The sequence below is a fragment of the Hoplias malabaricus genome, chromosome 18 (genome assembly GCF_029633855.1).
Source record: "Hoplias malabaricus isolate fHopMal1 chromosome 18, fHopMal1.hap1, whole genome shotgun sequence".
NCBI lineage: Eukaryota > Metazoa > Chordata > Actinopteri > Characiformes > Erythrinidae > Hoplias > Hoplias malabaricus.
The window spans coordinates 10,825,703-10,839,622 of record NC_089817.1 but is presented as its reverse complement, the minus strand read 5'-3'; the positions used below and the strand labels follow the sequence as shown (position 1 = coordinate 10,839,622).

At 38.6% G+C, this 13,920-nt stretch overlaps 1 protein-coding gene across 1 annotated transcript in view; it reads left to right on the top strand.

The window, feature by feature from the left end:
• The window catches only part of LOC136674971 (E3 ubiquitin-protein ligase MARCHF3-like), a 30,926-nt gene that overhangs the window by 11,466 nt on the left and 5,540 nt on the right, over positions 1-13,920 (top strand). The window contains exons 2-4 of the mRNA XM_066651317.1: positions 6,585-6,866; positions 9,494-9,698; positions 12,352-12,561. Of these exons, the coding sequence (XP_066507414.1) occupies positions 6,592-6,866; positions 9,494-9,698; positions 12,352-12,561 (690 nt within the window). The 5' untranslated portion in view covers positions 6,585-6,591. The remainder of the gene's footprint in view (positions 1-6,584; positions 6,867-9,493; positions 9,699-12,351; positions 12,562-13,920) is intronic.

The following is a 13,920-nucleotide window of genomic DNA, read 5'->3' as shown; positions in this document are numbered from 1 at the left end:
TCAAGGGAGGGAACTGGAGTGTAGTGACTAGGCTGGTTTGCAGGCTAAAGGCAAAACCTAAAGGCAAAACCTTTCCTTCCGTATATCTCTCTGTAATGTCTGCTTCAGTAACATTCTGGCAAAACAGAATGGTTTGCAGTGTTTCCATTTTCACTAAAGCATGACGGAACCATCCTTAGCTTCATAATTCAGCCAAATATATCAACTTTACAGTCTACTGTACTGTTTGAAAATACTGTTCCAGTATGAAGTTTATGACTCTTAATAAAATATTGTGACACATAAAATGTATCATGAATGAAAAGTGCTGGGACATTAGCTTTTGTAATCTTTGAGAGTTAAGCCAGCCGGAAGATCATTCCTTCCATGGTCAGTTTACATTCTCTTCTTGCGATTCCATGGCTAATGTATAGCGGCAAGGCAAGAGTTATCAGATAAGGCTATGTTTTGTCCTTATACTGTTATTTTGATGTTCAGATAAGAAAATGTCCACTGTAAAAGCATGTCCTGCCTCTTAAGTGGTCAATTAGTGGCAGTAATCGCACAATCGCAGCTGAGATCGCTGGTTTTTGTCCCTTGTACACTCAGGCTTTTAAGATAAAGAGACAGGGCAGGAGGGACTGGATTTTGTCAAAGCAAGACTGATGTTGGGCATTTATCTGAAGAGGTGGATATGATCACACACATTTTTAACTCGAGCTTGTACAACAGGTTTTTAAATTGATTTGAGAAGAACAAACAGTGTGCAACCTTTTATTCAGTTTACCAGACACACCTGAAAGATGATGAAAGATTGGAGAACCTCAAGTCTATTATTAACTTTCACATAAGGGCATGTCTTTGCAGTTTTTTGTGTTCTTCCCATGTCTACGTGGTTGCCATCCAGGTTTTCCAGTTTCCTTCCACATTATGAACATACATTGATAGGTTGGGTACTTTTTGGTACTTGGGATGTGCGAAATTGTTCATTGGTGTTGAGTGTGTGAGTGACTGAATATGTGATACCCTGTGATGGACTGGTGATCTGTCCAGGGTGTGTTCCTGACTTGTGCACCGTGATCCCAGGTAGGATGCAGACCCACCGCAACCCTGACTTGGATCAAACAGTTACTGAATATGATTATGATGAAAATTAGTGTATTACATGTGGATTCTTCTAAAAGGTTATTAAATGTTAGTTTCACTGTTAAAGTGCTCATATCTCACGTCAATCGTTTATTATCTTTTTCTCTTGCATCCATTTCTTGTGAAGTTGTGACATGGTGTCCATTGTGTCATAATTCATTTTTATTACATTATCCTTCATCTCTATGTCCCATAGAATTAAACAGGCTGTTTTATGTTACCTATATTTCAATGACATAAATGTAAATCTAATAATTGGTAGCTGACTAAGGTCTACATTCCAATTTAGATGATCAGGGCCTTTAATGAGTCAGTGATGTACTCAGAATATGGATTTATTTGACAGTTTGGTATAATGTTAACCATATGTAATTGTACAGTAGATATGAGTGTTTTATTATTGCATCCGTTTTTATTCTTACAATTTTTTTACTTCATTTCATTATCTTTGAGACATGCTTTAAGTTGTCAGCTTTCTCCTTTGCTCTTGTTTTTATGAGCAGTGCGATACTGCCCACAGGCAAACACTGAGCAAGAGAGAAGATGAAAAGAGAGAAGGCTGTGAGAGACAAGCTACGGCCAGCCAGCTGGCTTCTCTGGAGTTCACAGCTGTGACAGGCATGCGGCCCTGGCATCTCAACAGCTTTACACTCCCCCAGCAGAGCACACGCACTGGCAGACCCCCTCGAACACTGCCACACTCAGCCTCACACACTCTACTGTTTGTGGTACTGCCATGACTAATATGATCTTAACCCCTGCAGTATTTATTATGACCGTACAGGTGGTTGTGTGGGCTGGTGTAAATTTATGTCGTCCTAATTAATTTTTGCATGACCCCTTATACAACCCTGAAATAATGGCTTTAAAACATATGCAGATGAGCTTGGTTCCAGTTGGCTGTCTGAGATCCACTGTATTATTTATATATATAGTATCTCCCCATGCTATTAAACACACCTACTTTGTAAGTCCACCTTGTAGATGTGAAGTCAGAAACAGTAGCTCATCTGTTGCTGCACACTTAATGTTAGTCATCCTCTAGTCCTTCATTGGTGGACACAGGACACTGCTGGCAAGATGTTTTTAGGGGGGTCTAAAAACTCCAACAGCAGTGCTGTGTCTGATCCACTCATACCCACAGAATACAGTCAGTTCCAACACAGATCACTACAGTGCCACTGCACTTCTGAGGATGATCCAACACCCAAATGATGCTCTGTGGTGCTCTTGTGGAGGTCCTGACCATTGAACAACAGTGTGAAAGTGGGCAACAAAAGTGTGTATAGCAACATATGAGCGACTGTCTATTATTGTACTGCTACAATGTACTCTTATATGCCTAGCGGAGCTGAGAGAATGAACAGTGAATATAGAAATATGGAGGTGGTCATAAGAGCAACATTTATTAATAATTCTCATTGATTTTTACTTCGAGAACATTTCTTTGTCTCTTGGATGTGATGTATGGAGTGTTTTACTCAGTTTAAAAGGGGTGCCCATGTCAGCTATTTCTATCTTCCTGTTGCCCATTAGTTTGGTTGCTCTAATGAGTGGACACACACACACACACATACACACACACACACACACACACACACACACACACTTAGACAATTAGTGAAGCCTGGATTAGACACTAAATGGGTTTGATTGGAGAGGGTCAGCTCTCTCCACAGAGCCGAAGGACCTCATTCTGCAATGTCAGCTTTTACGTGTGTGGGTGTGAAAGTGGAGCGAGCACTGTGTGTGTGTGTGCGTGTGTGTGTGTGTGTGTATGACAGAATAGTTCAAGGGCATGGGGCTTCAGCTGAACCCCCTCCCTGTTTATCGTAGCACTCTAAGCATCTTATCTGAGGCAGACAGTCTTCCACTCTGTCACACTTTCTCTCTTGATCCCCCCTCTCTCCCTCTCTCTCTGTCTCTCACTCTCTCTTATTTATACTCTTTTTTAGCTCTTCCTCCAGTCAGAAACACAAACTCATTCTGTCAGTCATCTCCCCGTGCCTTAGCGCTAAATCTCCGGCTTTGTGGATGTGTGGTTGCGGTCCATGTTATTATGTTGACATGAGACTAAGTAAACCCATCTGACACAGACGACACTCTTATCACGGTTTCTGTCTCATCACACTGTCACTTCAGTGTGCTACTACCTATGAACTATGCAGTTGTATAAGCTCTTTTTCCAAACAGAGTGATTTTACTGATAGAAATGTAAAAAGATGGTTTGTACAAGGATATACATGAGGTCATTTTTGTTTTTACTTCTGAATTTCCACATGGAACATTTCTGTAACTGTGTAATAGTTGGACACCCTCAAACATTAATGATAAGTTCCATTTCTATATATAGAGAGTAAATACGCTGCTTTTAATTGTACATGGTAACATGGTATGAAAAGCAAAAGCACTGTTAGTTATAACATTTCCTAGGAAGTGACCTTCATATCAGGGTTATTATAAATAGAACATATGTCAGTCTCTTTAGTTTAAGGCTTCTTATGTCAGTACAATGGTCAACTTCATGTCACCTTACATTGTTTATGAAAATACATTAACAGTAACTTTACAGTAGCTCATTTTTCATAAAGCTAAATGATAACTACATAAGCTTTTTATGACAACAGACAAAAACATACATTAACATTTATTAAGGCCTATTCCAGCTTGCAATAGCTATCACTGCTTTAGTCTTAACCCGAGTGTGTATATGTTTATATTCCTTGCCGTGTTATATTAACATGGCCTGTATTATTCATGACCTATGATCAGTATTTCAATATTGCTTTTAAAAATGTCATTCAAGAACTATGTGTTATTTGGACGCTATGCAGATAGCTTTTGATTTAAACTTAGGTATGAAAACATCACAGCTAAGAAGTGGAGTAGAAGTTTTGCTCTGTTCATGCCTGTTATATCAGCTCCTAGCCTTAACTGTCCAGCTTTAACACAATGTCCAGACCTTCTCATCAATTAGTTTAGATAATGTGCCAAGTGTGGTTTATCAGCAGTAACGCAGGTTGGGCTAGAGGAAGCACGTTCACCTTCCCCTCACAGCTGCAGCTCTCTGATAAACAATTTTTCTATTCTCATTCATTATGTTCTAATATCTGAAATTTAAAACTGATTTCTTTTTTTTTTTTTTGGCTTTTACTGAGCAACTTAATGTAGTTTGGGGGGGGGGGTATTGAGTAACAGCTCCTGCTCTTCTGTGATGACTGAAGTAGAAACGTAGGAACATTTCGGTGTTGATTGGATGGCAGTCAGGTTTTGGAACATTGGTGAAGGCATTTGCTGATGTTGAATGATTAGCTTTGGGGTCACTAAGCCACAAATTTCATCCCAGAATTATTTGAATATATTGGTGCTCCATTCCTCCAGATAATGCAGGATCATTGTTTTAAAGCCCATTTCTTGTGGTCTTCATATTCCTTTAGTCAATACTTGGCATTGTGTGTGGTGTTTCCTGGCTCCTGCTCTGTTTGTGAGTTGCTGTGAATTATAATTTATCGTATAGTGGTGTGTGAGGAAGGCCCCACCTGCTGTGTATAAGAGGTGACAGTTCTTTCCCGTCCTTGTGACACTCATACTTCCCTACAGTTATGTTATTTTTACCCCTGCCCACAAGTCCATGGTTATTGTGAAACACAAACTAAATTTCGGAAAGAGACATTGTCTTAGCATGCTGCTTTTCCATTGTTGGAAAGGAGTTGGGATTTCACCAGGAAAGGGCACAATTGTTTCCTTCAAAACAATTGATTTCTTTACATTTTCACTGATGTAGTTTGACAGATGCTCTTATCCAAAGTGATTTAACTGTTTTAATTGTATTACAATTGTATTATATCCCCAGTAGTAAGTAGTGTGTGGGGTTCTTGTCTGAGCTGGGAATTAAAGTATATTCATCTGTTTGGAGAACAGCAGTGTATCCACTACATTATATCATAATATAAATGTAATAATATAAAAAAAGTAGAAATATATTGATAGAACAATTGATATTGATAGTTTTTAACCAATATCCAATAAAAAAAACGTTCTTTTTGTGCCTCGGTCTTATTACAAAACCTTGAAAGACCCCCTTTAAATCTACACAAATTTAAAATATTCTTCTGTCTGTATTTCTGTTGTGACACTAGTGGCCCTTCTCTGGACTGAAAGATGGCTCTGTGATGTATAGTCTGGGTGCGTGGCAGGGGAAAATGGTGCAAAGCACTGCGTGAGTTTAGAGCCTCTGTTGTGTACTGCAAGCTCACTATATACTACAATACAGTGCACTGACTCACTGCTGAACACATTCATTCCCTTTCTCACTGCCTTGGGAAGTTAAAGGAGACGTCTTTATCCCTCACTGAACAAGTGAGGACACAATAGAGTCACTGTCAGCGGACTGACCACAACAGAATCATTGTGAAATCATCCCTGATTCATTTTTTCGACATGCTTGGAGACCTGTTGCTAAATTATATTTGGTGTGTAAATAAGGGCTTTTTTCTGAGCTCATTTGTCTTTATGAGACTTGAAGATGAGGCAGGATGGCAAACACTTGTTCAAATTGTGGGCACACTGGTTGAATTTAGTTTTTTTTAACCCAATAATGGACATGGGAAGTTAAGGTTCTGAGGGGATTAAGATTTAAAGAAAGTTTAAAAATAGTTCATTCACACTAACAAAGTTTACAATATTTTGTCTGAAATCAAGGCTGTTAAAATGGATTTTGTCATCCTCTGCTGCAGTAATTACATATATTCTTTTGGGTTTCTGTAAGGATTTAATGGTTCTCACCTACAGGAATATTACTATGGTCAGGGTTAGACGTTAGATGATTAGCTCTGGGTAACATACACCACTCCAGCTTGTCCTAAAGGTATTGATCAGTGCTTCTTCACTCAAGAGAAGACAGTTCCACTGCTGCACAGCCCAACACAGAAGAGCTTTATATCCATTTGGGCATGGTGACTGCAATCTCGTGCGATTTGATTTAATTCTTTTCTGTGAACATTGTAAGGTGCAATTGTGTGAGGGTACAATTTCATGTCTGTGCCCACAGTGGATGCATCAAGTGTTTGAGTTTACTAATAATGGGAGTCTACAAACTTAAAGATATGGTGTTCAAAATTTTAAAGGCTGTGAGATTTCCAATGGCATTAAAACAAATGTGTAGTATAAACCAAAAAAAGTATTCTAAGCAACCAAGACCTTTTAGTTTACAATGTGCTTCAAGACTATGTGACATTCTACTTTACTTTATAGTTAAGAGCATTTTTGCCCAAGCCAGACATTCTGTCTCTTTTAGGAAACTATGAGATCAACCACCCAATCTGCTTGTATCCTGTATATATTATGGCACTCTAAGCAGTAAATCCTAAGAACATCAATGCAGTAGAAAGCCATCCTTCAAAGCTGTCCTCCTGCTGTAAATGACCCCTATCATGTCCCACATCTCCTCTTTAATCCAGATGGGAAATGCCCTATAAGCACGCCTGGCATCATCTGTCTGCTGCCATGACAACCAGCTGCTGCAACCAGTTACCTGAATTGTTGACGGACCACACAGGCCCTACACTTCTGTGGAGATCTGATGAACAGGGGTTTCCTCAAATGGTGGTCATGGACTGTTCTGACCCTGCCCTGCCAGGAAAAGCTATGGACGCTGACACCAGGCCTACCGTGGAGGAACCAGAATACTGCAAGCAGAAGGATGGGCCTTTTCTGAACAATGTAGCATTCACCAAACAGAGGTATGGAGTATGACATAAATAACAAACAGAATTACGTAAATGTTGACATTAATCTAAAGTAGTGTGTGATATGGTTTATACAGATTAAGCCTAAACCCAGCCTAAAAAATCTTGATAGGTGGAAAATCATTCATTAACTGTGTACAATAAAGTTAGGTACATAGACTGAATTTAAAAGGGAATTCCACCAGTATTTCCAATTTTACATAATTCAGTGGCTGAGAACAAGCAATTCAAAGTCTATTTTAGATTTCCAAAGCCCTGTTTTTTGCCCAAACCAAATTTATAAATTGTGATTTACATCTTTTTCAAAATGTTAGTAAAGAAATGTCTTTATTCAAGTGTGAATATGAATTCATGACCAGTTTAATTGGCATGGAAAATTACAATATATGTGTGCCTGTGGGTATTTTCCACTGTCATATACTCACAAGAGACAGATGGATGATTGGATGAATAGGTAGATTGAAGGAATCCCTGAGGGAAAATCTGATGCAATCCTACTAAACAATCCTTGTTTATAAAAGCCAACCAAATTCCCCAATTACTATATTTTTGGAAAAATATAGCCTTCTATCATTTAGTGTTCTGGGTAAAATGGAGTCTTAGTGTAGCTGTAGCTCTAGGCAGTTTGAATGTTCAAAGCTTTGAAATGGTTGACCGTGGAAGCCCAACAAGTAAGCCCCCATCTGAGCTCTAAATTTAGCGTGTGTGTGACAGCTTTGAGGCTGCTCTGTGTGTCAAAGACCAGGCTGGACAACCCCCCACCCCCCACCCCCACACTTCAACACCCCCCCCCCCATCCCCAAACCCCCCCACACCCACAAACACACACACCAACCCCCACTAAGGTCTTCCTCACAAAAGAGTGTTTTAACCAGGCGACAGCTGCCACAGCTGCAGAGAAAGAGGCAGCGTCCCAATTCCACAGAAGCTCGGACGTTCCTCCAGATCCACTTGGTGTCAGAGACACACCCTGTTGTCTGTCCGCAGCTGTGGGATGGGCTGAGATTATTGTTGTTCTGTAACTGTGTAATTATAAGTTATGGGATAAACAGTACATGTGACAGTGATTTGGACTGATTGATCGAATTCATTAACTTTAATTACCAAAATTCATGCAGTATAGTATAATTTACACTACTGTTGTGGTGAGAACAGAGGCAAAGACATTACACTTCACTACAGAACTGACATACTAATCAACAACACCCCAGTCAGGAGAAGAGTATGTCGTTTTCTGTGCTTCCAATGAAAACCTTACAGAAAAACATACAAAATGGACACTTTTCCACATCATTTTTGAAGTCAACAATATTAACACAGACTGTCTTCCTTTGCTGCAGTAAAACTTTATGAGGTTTATAAGGTTTTAGAGTAGAATTCGGAATCTGTAAAGATTTGATTGCATTCAGACACAACCAAAGGGGTCAGGTACTCGTGGATGATTATTTTTGAATCCTAAACAGCAAAAGTATTGAATAGTGCTCCGTCAAGTGATGGAATGCTCCAGACAACGTGTCCCGTGATTATAGCCATCTGCCCAGCTATTGGCTTGGGGCTTTGGCTCATGTGTATCTAAATTTATGCCATTTTTGAACACTGAGATATATATATATGTATATATATACTAGTATTTGCTTTTTTTACATATAACTTATGGGCTCTGTGTAGGGAGGTGTCCAATGAAGACTGATTATTTTTAACATGAAATGAACGATTAAAAGTATCAGCCTAGTTCAGGTCACTCGTCCATGACTGATTTGGTGGTGAAAACCTCAATTAACTTTCTGTTAACTCGTTTCTTAACCTCCATTAACCTCATTTCTAACATTTAATGAACCAGCTCTTCCTATCCACATGGTAATCTAAAAAAATTGGTGAGAAATTGGTGTCAGTTCACCACTAAAAGTCAATTAATAGCAACTTTATACATATGAAATGGGGACATAATATTCTCTATTTTGCCTCATTTCTTTCAGCACAGTGCTGTGTTAAACCTGTGAAATACTTCTGTTCTTTCTGAGATACGATTAAGAGCAAATGTCTATTTGTTGATACACAATTGGAAGCAAATGTTTTTGTTGTCAATAATAGTTTTCTGTTTCATTCTATACATCATCATCCCTTTCATATGTAATACTAAAGGATTTGTGTATCTCTCGTTTATCGTCTCAGTCCAGAGGAGGATTATTTTGTTTTGCACTGGAGTATATAAAGCAGTGTTGTTGTTTTTACTCCATTTATTTTGTCCTAAGACATAGTTTTGGTTCAGAGAAATTGCTTCTGTTGTCATCCACAGACAGTGCTTTTGTTGATGACATTTCAGCTACATGTCTGAAATGCATACTCTTGATCAAAACACTAAACCAGACAAACTGAACCAAGTCTAAGAAGATTAAATGTCATATAAGGAATTGATTAATCCGAGATGAACATAAATATAATACGTGAAAACACAAATCTTCACAAATGTTTATTAGATGTTCCAACACCCAAATCCATAACAACAAAGAGGAATGTTTAAAAAATTGCAGGATCAAGAATAGTAGTATATATACTTTGTCTTTGTTCTAAATTAGTCTTTTTGACCAAAGGCACCTGACCACTCTGTGTTTCCTGTCCAGTCCTCTTATGGAGCGCCCCATGTGCAGGATCTGTCACGATGGCGGGGGTCAGGAGGAGCTTCTGTCCCCCTGTGAGTGCGCAGGGACACTGGGCACTATCCACCGCAGCTGTCTGGAGCGCTGGCTCTCAGCCTCAAGCACCAGCTTCTGTGAGCTCTGCCACTTCCAGTTTAGTGTCCAGCGGAAAGCCCGGCCCCTTCTGGAGGTACAGTCTTTCTGTATTAACCCTCTCACTTCACTTAGAGAACACATCATCCTGTGGCCTGTGGTTTATCACAATATACTGCACACACATATACACACACACGCACAGAACAGTAATGCTGACATTAGAAGGAAAGTGAGGGGGAGAAAAAAAAGAGAGCGAGTGAGAGAGAGAGAGAGAGAATGAGATAAAAAAAGAGAGAGAGAGAGAGAGAGAGAGAGAGAGAGAGAGAGAGAGAGAGAGAGAGAGAGAGAGAGAGAGAGAGAGAGTTTTTCCACTTCAGATTACATTATATTCTACATGTTTGGAAACAGTCAGCTTTTCAGAGCCTGTTTACTCGAAATGGTCATGCAAATGATAGCTTCAAATATTGTTTATTTAATGAACTATTTGTGACTATACTGTATGTATTACCAAAGAAAGATTCTATTACTGTTATGACCTATTTAATAAGTTCTTTTAAGAACCACAAATACTGCCATTGAAGAGATTTGAATATAATAAAATTTTAATTATTTATAACCAATCTTGCTGAAGGTCAATGTATAAAATGTTTGCATTAAACTAGTTCACTGATTTTAAAGAATATGTATGTGTGTGATATTTGAAGAAAAGATCAAAAGACAAGAGAGAAAATATTTGTATTTTGTGTGTTTGTGTGTGTGTGTGCGTGTGTGTGTGTGTGTGTGTGTGTGTGTGTGTGTGTGTGTTAGTTAAGGTTAGGGTAAGGGATAGATTTAGGCAAGCAATGAACTATAATTACAACTTATTGTAATGTCCCCACAGTGCATGAAACCAAACTTGTATTTGTGTGTGTGTGCGTGTGTGTGGGGGTGCATGTGACACTGTGCACAGATGGAATGTGATGGCTGTGTGAGCAGAGAGACAGAAACACATGAAAACCACAAGCCACAGCAGCATAGCAGTGAATGAGTTAAAAATAACTCATAAATCAATTTGACCCTTACAATTATGCACACTGTCGATGTCCAACAAAAAACATGCACTTCCAAAATGGAGGAGAAAGCAAAAACTAAACAAAATTTTAATGCAAGTTAATGTAAAAACTTTGCATTTTGTAGCACTTAATTCACACAAAGTAAAAAAGTAAGTGATGTTTTGAATGCTGTAGGAAAATAAATAATTGAAAGAAAAAAGAAGATGTTTTTCTTTGGACAGTGATGATATTTATTGATCTCTGCTGATCTGAAGAAACTTCTGATGTTAAATGTCTGTCCACGCCTGATGTTAAATGTCCTTCCTGGAATCTGCAAATGATTGAGACACTGCCACAGATTTCCTGGGTAATGAGTACTGTTAGCCAAAACATCCTGATCAGCGTTGCAAAGATAGTGACTTAAACACAGAGATAAAAACGTTTAGCCTCTTAATTACAGCATATAATGTGCTCATTAAGTTCCCATTTCTGTTTTTTTCAGGGTAGGAAAACAAGAAGGTAGAAATCCTGATGCTAATAGTAAGGCCAAATAGTGTCCCCCTGCTGTGTGTGTGTGTGCGTGCATGTGTGTATGTGTGTGTGTGTGTGTTACCAGAGTGTATAATTGCAGTACAGCCAAGCTCAGCCTGTTTATTCAGCGTCCACTACTCATCTCTGAATATTCACATGGTGCTAATAACACCCTCAATGACCCACTGCAGTACTGTGCACAAATGATAATTATTGCCTTGGTAACATCAGGAATTTTCCCCTTCACTATAGGGTTTTTGTAAACACAGTGAGTGAGCCTAATGCTGCATTTGATTTGGCTTAGAGGTAGGATGTTATGTTATAAACAATTTCTGTATTTTAAAGCCAATCCTGAAAATTACTTGTGTCTAGAAAAATAAAATCATAATATGAATATAATAATACAACATTAATATAAATCAAGATTTTAAAAAGAATTTACTAGGGATGTTTTAAAAAACAATATATAGTACCCACAAAATGGATATATATAAATATATCCATTTCCATTGTTCCTGCCAGTCAAGGGGATGCTGAATGGAATGCTGAATGACACGGCAATGTTCAGCTTCTCTAAGTGTTAGGTCAAAGCTAAGCACAAGTGCCTCTTTGAGCCAGTACAACCTTCTTGTTCAAAGAAAATTACATTTTATTTATTTTATACATGGTTATTGTTGCTTATATTGTTATTGTACTTGGCCTGTGGTATCTCAGGGTTAATGAGTGTTAAGAAGCTTCTTGCTTTAGGGCTGTGTGGTGCTTGCTCCTGAAGAAAGTAATATGCTAATTTTACGGTAATATGATTCAGACAGAGACCTGGCTGGCTCCATTACTAAGTAAACGGCGCCCTGTAATGGAATTACACCCTGCTTCCCCATACATCACATTCAAACACTGCTGACAGCACAATGTGTGCCGTTTCTTCTATGTGCTCAGTCTAAAAAAAACATTTTATATAATGTCAATGTCAATGTATCTGAGCACTGACCGTTGTTACCTGTCACATTTACCTTTGCAACTTATCAATAAAATATCAATATATTATATATGGTTTCTGATATCATTTGTGAATGGTTGGTGCCCCTTGCAATGTTTCCAAATTTCATAATGAATGTTTCAATTAAAATGGTCCAAAATTTTTAAATGTGGTTTTAAAGAAACTTCCATTCTCTTCTCTTCCTGTAGTGGCTGCGTAACCCTGGACTTCGTCAGGAGAAACGCACGCTCTTTGGAGACATGGTGTGTTTCCTGCTCATCACGCCATTAGCGACCATCTCTGGCTGGCTGTGTCTGCGTGGGGCTGTCGATCACCTTCACTTCTCAAGCAGATTGGAGGCCGTGGGCCTGATCGCTCTCACTGTAGCACTCTTCACAATTTACCTCTTCTGGACCCTGGTTAGTACATTCATCATGTAGCACCACTCACAGTGTACTTAATGTAAGGCTAAAGCTGAACAATAGACTGTAGCTGAGTTGTACAATATGTACTATAAAATGTTGTGCTGTTCCTGGGATTCAGGAAGCAGGTGTGTTATGGAAGCCATCTAAAGGTTCCGGATATCTGAAACACATTTTTTGTAACGCATGAGTCTCGTTTTAATGGTTAAAAAGTCATACAAAGAGAAGGGAGGTCATGTTTACATTATCAATAAAGGATAATGAAATGAATCGTGTTGAAATAAAGAATATTTAATATGTAAAAGCCTAGAAAAGGACTTCATGTGATAAACACAAAAATGTAGATTCTAAGCACCTTTATCTACGTCTAAGTTAAATATCAGCATGAGAAGCTAAAGATTGTACAGCTGCTAATGACTTATAAAAGCTTCTAATATTAAAGAGCTAGTTGTGCCTGTTTTTTTTTTTGTACTACAGTCAGATGTTTCACAGCTCATCAGCCCATGAGAGAAATTCCCATAGTGGAGCTACCAGCGACACCAAATGTCCCTGAAATTAGGTGCTGTTTACTTGTGCCTACTTATGGGCAAATAAACATCCTCAGTAGAGCTGTTTACTGATGTTGTCTGATTGCCACGTTTGCTGAAATGCATTTTTTCTTTATGAATGTCTCATGAATAGAATGAAATTCTCTGTACTGCTTTAGAGTGTTTTATAATCCTCTCTAAGCTGACAGTACTGACATAAACCTTTTTAGGATGTTTTTGTGAAAGGGTTGAGATTGTTCTCAGTTGGTGGCTCTTAGTTTGAAACCTTGCACCCTTAAAGTGTCAAGCCTTGTATCTCAGTGTTATTGTCAGTAATAACAAAACATGCCACCTGTTTGTGTAGATTAATGAATACGCAGTGATTTAACCAAATAATTTTGTGTGACAAACAGAAATATGATAAATCTCTCCTCAAAAATGACCAAAAAAAACCACTCCTCAGAGTGTGGGCATAGTCCAATAAACTAATGACTGTGTATGACTGACAGCACTGGAGAACAGAATGCTGTTTATGTTACCATGGCAACACACAACCTCGAAACAGAGTAGTCGCAGGTTTATTTTCTGGGTTTTTACTCTGAACTGCGGTTGAAATTTAACACAAGGTACACATTAAAATGGCACAGATGGGTTTGAATTGGCATTATACAGCCAATCATGTACGAACCTACAGACATCTTTTGTCTTTTATGTGTCTTTGCTGAGGTATCGTATGATTATTTTAACATAATTGTACGAATGGCATACCTTCTAGAGTGCCTCCAAATTGGTGCTTTCCACCACTGCTACTCTGCTGTACTGCTGACAG